The sequence below is a fragment of the Protomyctophum bolini genome (genome assembly GCF_963924005.1).
Source record: "Protomyctophum bolini genome assembly, chromosome: 10".
NCBI lineage: Eukaryota > Metazoa > Chordata > Actinopteri > Myctophiformes > Myctophidae > Protomyctophum > Protomyctophum bolini.
In genome coordinates this window covers 16902708-16912328 of record NC_137871.1, presented here as the reverse complement: position 1 = coordinate 16912328, position 9621 = coordinate 16902708, and the positions used below count along the sequence as shown (strand labels likewise).

General features: G+C 44.7%; 1 protein-coding gene across 1 annotated transcript in view; it reads right to left on the bottom strand.

The window, feature by feature from the left end:
- Window positions 1-1837: 1837 nt before the first annotated feature.
- Window positions 1838-9621, bottom strand: part of diaph1 (diaphanous related formin 1) — a gene marked incomplete at its 3' end in the record, with an annotated part of 67133 nt that continues 59349 nt past the window's right edge. The window contains exons 15-17 of the mRNA XM_080773363.1: window positions 8563-8742; window positions 5772-6347; window positions 1838-1960 (exon numbers count right to left, since the gene is read on the bottom strand). Of these exons, the coding sequence (XP_080629489.1) occupies window positions 1838-1960; window positions 5772-6347; window positions 8563-8742 (879 nt within the window). The remainder of the gene's footprint in view (window positions 1961-5771; window positions 6348-8562; window positions 8743-9621) is intronic.

Here is a 9621-nt window from a genome sequence, read left to right as displayed (position 1 = left end):
ATGTAGCAATTAAAAGCATGGGTCTAAAACTACAAGTAACTTCATGGAATAAATTATAGGCTACTTGCAGTGTTGGCTGCAAGTAGTTTTTGAAAACTGTATTTGAAAACTCAGTTAGCCTACTAATTACCTTTTAGATTGTATTATTACAAAGCATACACTAAACAACGTCAGTCCTATATTTCTATATTGCAATATTGATACTTTAACTTAAGTAAAACAACATGTACTTTCCCACACTGCCTACTAAGTGTCCACTCGACTCATCTGTGCACTGTGTCACTGACAGCTAACCTAGTGGGGGAGTGGTTAGTGGCTGAGTGATTATGCAAGCCATTAGGGGTGGAGACAAGTATCTATTGTCACACCAATTCCTGGGGCCCAGACGTGCTAAAATCTTTGGAACCTTTGTAGGGGAAATTCTGTACTTTGGGGTTTCCGGTTCAACAAGTTTCAGGTGGTCATATCTTCTTCATTTCTTTTCCAATTTCAATGAACAATACATCATATGAAAGCTTACATTATGTAGTTTCATAATATGTAAAAAACTGAAAAATGACCACTTGTTTATCAAACCACTGTACTCGGTCACATATACAAAACAGCTCAGTGCAATTGCATTTTCTCATGCATTTCTTTCAAAACTTTGACACATTGAACACGCACACGTTGACAAAGTATACAGTACACTTACAGTATGCCCCAATTAGGCAGGCAGGCAGGCGCGCACACACACACACACACACACACACACACACACACACACACACACACACACACACACACACACACACACACACGGCTATGAAAAGGCCAGCGAATGTTTACGGTCAGTTCTCAGAAAAGGTTATCGGCCATCAAACAGGACAGGCGGCTGTCTCATCCAATCAAAATGCAGGTGGGGGGTGCAGATGGGGTTCTGACAGATGGACAGACTGAGACAGGCTGAGTGGCCACTATATAGGTGAATGCAGATGGGAACGCTGCCAGCCTTGACATTTCACGGATGTCGACAGCTAGCAGCAGCCCATGTGAACCGTGTGTGTGTGTGTGTGTGTGTAGGTGTGTGTCTGTGTGTCTGTGTGTGTACAATTGTCTCTGACATGTCAGATGAAGTGGGCAAGAATGTATATGTGCATGGAGATTGTATCTCAACTGAAGGTCAGTTTGAATAACATGACACATGTGTGTGTGGGGGTGCGCACACACACACACACACACACACACACACTTCGTTCCCAAGTCCTGGATATGATATGAATATGGAGGAGCCGAGCAGAAGGCTCAATGACACTGGGACAAGGTGATAGGGGTGGACAGGTGTGTGTGTGTGTGTGTGTGTGTGTGTGTGTGTGTGTCATGCCACCACAGCAGGTGGCTATTCAAAGGAAATCAGTGCCCTGGTGCTTAAGGACAGGCCCTTGGTGGCCGATCTACAAGCCCACATTGTATCGTCAGACTTCATTCTCCACTCTACTCTTTGTCTATTCACGCCTACCTCTCTCTCTCACTCTCTCTCTCTCTCTCTCTCTCTCTCTCTCTCTCTCGTGGTGAGAGAGTGTGTGAGAGACTCAGTCTGTCCTTCACATGGGGCAGAGAGGGAGAGAGGAGGAGTGTGGGAAGAAAAACTATGAAATAATGCATGTGCCAGTGTGTCACTCTTACCTTTGGCTGGTGGAGGAAGACGAGTGGAAGTGGCATGAAGGGAGAAAAGAGAAATTGTTAATATAATAAACTGTAATATGGAATGGAGAAATTGATTTTATACGGTACATTTTCAGAGGTAAATGCAGACATATGTGGCCCACAAGCATGTATGTGCGGCTTGCACGCACACTCACTCACTCTTGGTCTGCGCGGAGAAGGCAAGGGTCAGTTTGGCAAAGAGCTCGTTGTTTTCAAATTTATCCTCTTTGACGCCGACCCAAAAGCTCTCCTCTTTTAGATCCTCTGGTCCAATCTGAGAGGCGGAGGGGAGAAAAAGATTGTTAGAGAGGAAGGAATATGGAATTGGAAAGTAGATAAAGGAACATGAAGGAACAGAGAGAGAGAGAGAGAGAGAGAGAGAGAGAGAAAGCGAGAGAGAGTATCAACTGATTAATAGCCAGAACAAAGAGTGATAGACTATACAGTGTGACGAACATCACTGTCAGTGGTCTGATACAATAGAAAGTGAAAGTGTCCCAATTCTACATCCATATAACCCAAGAAGAGGCATTGGTTGTTGTTTCATGAACATCCCGGCACATGACGGCAGACTGCTGGCCGAGTTTCACTATGTTATCATTATACATTTTGTCGTTATCAATGTTGTTAATTATGTTCTGTATGAAGGCTAGATGAGGAGCTTAGCTCCTCAGATGCTAAGCTGGCATTAGACAATCGCTATTTGGGGCGGGGGCTTACAGTTCTTTGTAAGGCATGCCCAAATATGGAGTATATGCAGCCAGCTTGTGGAGTTCTGCGTCAGGCATGCCCAAATATGGAGCTCCATAACATATGAATGCTGAGCAGGGGCCCGGTCCAGAGCCCGGGCAGATGCGTTTTTGGAGCGGTTCTGGACAACAGTGAGTCAGACCGACTCGACACCGGGCACTGCACCCCCTGCTGTGGTGTGGAACGTGTTTGTCAAATTTGAAGTCAGAGGGGCTAACGGTTCTCGAGTTACGTGGATTACACACAAACATACACACACACACATTTATAGATAGATGTAATCAATGACACAGATAAGTTGCTACAGCAGTAGACCGTTCATTTTCTGACCTGACCGTGATGGCAGTCAGACATCTGCTTTTCAGAACTAAAACTACTAGCTGGGTCCCAATTCGTCAAAAAAAAAAACGTTTTTGATTTTTGGTATGGTGTTAGGTTGTATGGTTATAAGGTTTTCAAAAACCATCGCAAACGAGTTGGGCTCGCCCCCTAGTGGTCTGTTTGCAATGAATCAAATATTAAAGTATATGGTTAAATATAATCGATAAGAGATTTTCCAATGGATTATATTAGTATTGGGTATGCTAAATAACATTAAAATGGGTTAAAATAACTTCTGGAAAGGAATAATTTTCAAGATGGCGTCCACAGTGGCCTCAGTGAGCTTAAAATGCCTATAAACTGGGATTTAATACATAAAGAATCATAACAATTATGCACTTGGTGGTGTTAGGTATGGGCATAAGGTTTTCAAAAACCATGGTTTTTGAAAACATTATGCCCATACCTAACATCATGCCAAATATCCAAAACTTGTCACCAAGTGCATAATTGTTATGATTTTGTATGTATTTAATTTCAGTTTATAGGCATTTTAAGCTCACGGTAGCCATCGTGGACGCCAATGCACGCCATCTTGAAAATGATGCCTTTCCAGAAGTTATTTTCACCGACATTTTTAATGTTATTTAGCATACCCAATACTAATATAATCCATTGGAAAATCTCTTTTATCAATTATTTTGATTTGTAACCATACTGACCCATTTCATATTAGATTCATTGCAAACAGACCACTAGGGGGCGAGCCCAACTCGTTTGCCATGGTTTTTGAAAACCTTATACTGTAACCATACCTAACAACATGCCAAAAATCTAAAAACTTGTCACCAAGTGCACGATTATAACAAATTGGGACCCAGCTATACAGCAAAACAAACAGTAAAGACAACATAATACAGAACTATTTGTTACAAGGCCAGTGACAGGTGATCCAGCTGTGTAACAACTCAGAAGTAACTGACGTCACTTCACTGAGCAAGGATGTCTCATTTGACAAATGGATTCATTGGTCTTCTCATCTCAACCTCACATCTCGCCCATGCGTCGTTAACTAGGAGGAGATGAGATGCGAGGAAGAGACGCACGTGAGGGACGTGATCTCATCCATGCGTATTGTGCTGACAAAGTTACATCTCCTTGTGCTGTGCATGACAATTTATCTTTCACATACTGTAGGCTCACAGGTGGATGTGATTATGATAAAAAATGTATAAACAAATACAAAAATAAAACGGGAAGAAGAAACAGTAAGATACATGTTGACATGAAGCGTGTCGGTGGTCACTGCTCCACAGGGCTCATAGAAGAAAAGGATGCACATCCTCCTCCACTCTTCAGTAAGAGTCAAGAGACACCAAAATAACAAACTTCGCAATTTTAACCCCAAGGAATAGATGAAGGGACGGATGGGTGGTGGAAGGGTACTGACAAGGGGAGAGGAGGGGAAGGAGAAAAGGTACAGTGTCAAATAGGATGGATGACACAAAGTTTAGTTCAGACAGAGATAGCCTCCTCTTCATCAGTACCCACCCCCCCTCTGTCTTCCTCCTTCCTTCACCCCCTGACCCACCGCCCACTCCTTCACTCTCTTTTCATTCCAGTCACAACTTGCAATTAACTTTCTGTATGTGTGCGTGTGTGTTTCTTCTTCCTAACAAAAAGACAGCGTGAACACAGCAAGAAAGACAGCGAGAGAGGGGGGGGGGGAGAGAGGGGATAGTAAGTTCACAGATATGATGCCTTTCATTATGGACGCAGCCTCAGGGAGTGTGTGTACGAGTGTGCGGAGGGGGGGATTGAAGGACCGGGAAAGTGTGAGAGTGTGAAAGGAGGGTGAGAGCGAGTGGGGGGGATGTTAATTTAAATTACAAAAGAACGCTGTCCTTTCCTGCCGCAATTTAATTATCTTTGAGCAGCCCAGTTAAAAGAACCAGGCTTATTAAAAAACAATTTCTGTGACATCCTCGTCAGAAAAAGAGAGAGAGAGAGAGAGAGAGAGAGACTGAATGCTCAAGAAGTCGAGTGAAGCCATTAAACAGTAGCTTCAGGCTAAAGAGGGACAGGGCCGTTTTGATGTTTCAACCATCACAGATGAGAGAAAGAAGAAACATGATGCACATAGATACACACACATGTGCGCACACACACACACACACACGCACGTCGCACGCACTCTCTCTCTCTCTCACACCGTTAACACCTCATTCTTACTGTAGTGTCACCCACACGCACAAACATGGATATACCCTTGGCTATAGCACACAGAGAAGCGCCATGCACACTCCCCATTAGAATACGTGAAATTTCACTTATAAATGATAAATGATCCAACACGCATCATATTCCCACTAGAGATAAATGCACTGGGGCATGAATATATATTTTGGTAGGCTGAGCTTCGGAACGATATTTGTCTGATACTATATACACCGTTAAAAATACCGTAGAATAATTTAACAGATACATAATTCATGACGTTTTGTTGTTCACATATAAACATGCTATTTAAGTTAAACGTGTAATGAACTCAATAATTAATATAATAAGTAATAATAAATGATAAAGAAGAACGTTCTTTTGTTTTGGCCACCTGTGAGTAGTAATAGTGATATAGGCCTGTGTTACAGTAGGTGTCAGGCAGCCTCTCTGGCCTCAGCATTCCTAAAGTAAAAGCTGGCTAGTTTAATACCAGATTGGCCTCCAGATATTAAGTTATGTGTGCAGTAAATGAAGCCTCATAAATCACAGTAGAACAATGCATGTGCCACGCAGTGGGCAGAGTTGTGATTGCTCTTTTGAAGGAACAAACATACATATACAGTATACATACTGTTCGGAAAAACGCTGAATGGAATATGAATATTATTATTATAAACGCTGAATGGAATATGAATATTATTATTATAAACGCTGAATGGCCACAATGTAGAACGGAGAGAAGTGGTATCTCATATGGTAATGGTGGCACTGTCACACGCTCTTGTCCCACTCACCTTGCTCCAGTTGGCTCTCTTCAGCTGCACCTCAGGCTTGTACTCCTTCTTAGCCTCGAGACCGAATGGGAGTGGTGGGGGTGGTGGGGGTGTCCAGACACCCATGCCGGGCGGAGGAGGCGGTGGAAGGCCCGGACCACCGGGGGGTGGTGGCGGCGGCGGCGGTCCCATCCCGGGTAAGGGCGGAGGGGGTGGGGGCCCTGGGGGTCCACCCATGCCAGGGAGTGGGGGAGGAGGAGGAGGTGGTGGTGGCCCCGGCATACCTGGCAAGGGTGGAGGGGGCGGGGGGGGAGGAGGGCCACCCATCTGCCCGGGTAGAGGTGGAGGTGGAGGGGGTGCAAAGCCACCAACATGCCCGGGTAAGGGTGGTGGTGGTGGAGGCGGCGGCGGAGGTGGGATCCCCACGTGGCCAGGAAGGGGAGGTGGGGGAGGCGGCGGAGGCGGGGGGGGAACACCCGTTTGTCCAGGGACAGGCTGGGCAGTAGGGGGAGGGGGCGCCCCTGGGGTTGGCGCAGGAACAGTAATTGTGATAACTTTTGTCTTGGCCTCTTCTAGATCTTTGGACAGCTTCTCAATCTTCAGAGAGATATAGAAAAGACCACAGTGGGATAGACGACGGGAAAAGAGAGATGATAGAGCATGGGAAATTGGGAGAGAGAAATTAGTTACATTGTCAGCAAAAGAATAGATCTAGCCCACACAAGATTTTAAAGGGGGGGGGGGTGGAGAGATGGGACTAATGTCTAAAATTTGAAGCAAGGGGCTGACGTTTTACATTTATATCAGCAAGGTGACAGAGAAGCCAGAGAATCCCTGTTTTTAGCGTTTGCTGAGTGACAAATGGACCCTTTGCACAGTAGAACATTTTGGGTTACTGTCATTATTGTTACTTGGAATTGTGTTTCACTGAGGAATTCTTCTGTGTCAGCATGATGTACAGAACCGTACAGAAACACACCTAAACATAAACACCTAAATGAACACCTAAATGTAACACATCCACAATAGATGTTATTTACCTTTAACTGTGTGTATCAGTCAAACTGGCTGATGTAAATTGTGTGTATGGTAAAGTATACATAGGTGAAAGAATGGTTTGTGTGTACACCGACACAAATTGTGTGACAACGAGAAAACACATGTGCCAGCAGTGTGTTAGTTCAGAATATGTGCTTTGTTTGTACAAGTGAGTTTGTGCATGCAGAGTCAGGTACACAATTGCATCTGCTGGTGGTTGCATGCATCTGTGCGCGTCTGCCGCTGTGTCTTGTGACTCGGAGAGACGGATAGTGACAGACATGGTGGTGGCGGTGGCGTGGGGGGGGGCTCTGAGTCTTATGAAGGCAAAGGATGAAGTGCTTGAAGAGGCATCACGTGGAGGGACAGTGGAGAGAGAGGTCTACATATGAAGAAATCCACGCTGGGCAATGCCTCAGACACAAATACAGAGAGGCATCTCAGGATGTGAAGCCTCTTTGATGGTTGGCTGTTTAATGTTGAGGATGTTGGACGTGTGTGTGTGTGTGTGTGTGTGTGTGAGAGTGTGTGTGCGCGCGCGCGTGTGCATTTGTGCGTACAGAAGAAATTATTCTGCTAGCATCAGCCAGTTTATATCTGGCGTGCCTGGCGATCTGTGTTCAACTGTAACTGACACGCACGCATGCACACCAGATCCAGGCAGACTGTTGTGGGTCATGTGGTGTACGTGCATGCATGTGTTTACTGAGTGTCACTGTTAGGCAGAGTCCAGCTGGTATGGCAGCAGGGGTTCTGACAGCTACATACTCCCTGTCTCTTCCTCTTTTCTCCTTCCACACACCCCCTCCCCCTTTCCTACAAACTCTAAATTATCTCCCTCTTATAACTTTTCTATAACCTAGGGGACATCCCACGGTGCAATAAGCAAAAGGTGCATCCTGATCTGCTAACTCAATGTCACTTGTTTTTAGATCCCGTCCAACGAACCGAAAGTACACACTTCCCCACCTGCTGGGCGCTGTATTGCCTCAAAGTACTGACTGTGTCTCACCTGCCCAGGAGAGAAGAACCTTCAATCTTTCGTTCTTTTTGCACTCCTTGATCTCACCCCATTCCCATTAATCTCTCCAGATGCGTGTGTGTGTGTGTCTCCCTCTCTGTTATGTTAGTCTTACTAAGTCATCTGAATGGAATCGTGACTGTTGCCCCAAGACATTTATTATTGAGTGGTGCAACCACTCTTATAGACAGCTATGTGTGTCCCTGGGTTCCTGGGTCTGTCCCTGGGTTTGTCCGAGCACGAAAATAGCGTTAGAGCGTTTGTTCACCACCAAGTGTCACTGTTGCACAGCCTAACACACAGACAGGCCAGGGAGGAGGGCTTGTACAGTACAGTACAGTACAGTACAGTACAGTACAGTACAGTACAGTACAGTACAGTACAGTACAGTACAGTACAGTACAGTAACTGTGTTAATGTCCATTGTCAATGAAGCACTCCAAAAGGCATCCACCTTATTTAACTAACATGTAACCTACTGTGGCAACAGCTGCTGTAGTGTGCTGTGTAAAGAACTGTCTTTTCTTTTCCATTTGTAATAGCACATTAATAATTAAACTGTGGTATAAAAGCAACAGTATGATTTTTACTGCCTTGAATCCAATTCCCATGCCATAACCTTCCAATTGCACCTCTGTCATGACCTAATCTGATCAACAGTAGTGTATTGTATCTGCATTGTCGGTTTATTTATATTCTCGACCTCCATCACAGAGACTGTGTGTGTGTGTGTGTGTGTGTGTGTGTGTGTACCTTCTCATTCAGTGTGCTAAGCTGTTGCTGCAGTCCCTGGTTATCTCTGTCTGATTCCTGCTTGGTAGAGACCAGCTTTTCCTTCTCATGGCAGAGAACGAGCAGACGCTGCTCATAGTCTCCCTCCAGCTTCTTCAACTCCACCTGCAGCTCGTGGCGCGATGTCAGCTCCGCATCCAGCTGACACACACAGACACACACAGTTAGGCAGTAGCAGAGTGAAAACATAACAACGCAATCAGATATGCATCAGTACATGATGCCAGACAAACAAACATGTTCTCCTGACTCACACTCCACCTGAACACCAAGGAAAACACAAGTCCGATAGCTACAGTAAGTTACACGTGCAATACGTAACATATAATACGTGCAAAAACCAGCATGTTCAAATCAGTACCTCGTGTCGTGTGCCGAGTATGGCTTAGTCTGTAAACCTGTTCATTAGCCACTATTCATTAGAAGAACAGTTGTTTTTTGGAGTGGATCTCACACAACTGAAACGACCGATTAGTTTGAGCACTGGAAAATGTGGAATAAACCACAGGCAGCTGATAGCGCTCATGTTGTTCTTTCAGTCAGTTGTTGAAAACTATGAAAAATCAAACATGAATGCTGCCTTGTATTGGAGTCTGATGCTAGCGTTTTACTCGGTCTGACCAGATTGTGAAACACAGCTGTTTGAGATGCTGTCCAACCACATTTGGCTCAGTTCTAAAGACAGTGGAGGCACTGGCTTTAAGCCACAGCACAGCTAAACCCATGCATTGGTTCCTCTAGCCCAGCTTTCACTGGTGATGTCAGGTGTTTGTGATGTGAAATGAGTGATTTGGGCAGTGGAGATTGAGGTTGTGGAATGCATGGCTTGAAAATGTAAATGCAATGTTAGGAATTTTATTATTAATCATATTTTACATACCGGTATTTATAATTACAATTTTGGCTTCCAATAATGCCATAATGGAGCAGCCCTAATTCATATTAAAAACTCTATCTAGAGTGGCCAAATGACTGTAGGTAAAGTTTGGCCAAGAGGCTGCAAAAGGTCAAACCATTCAT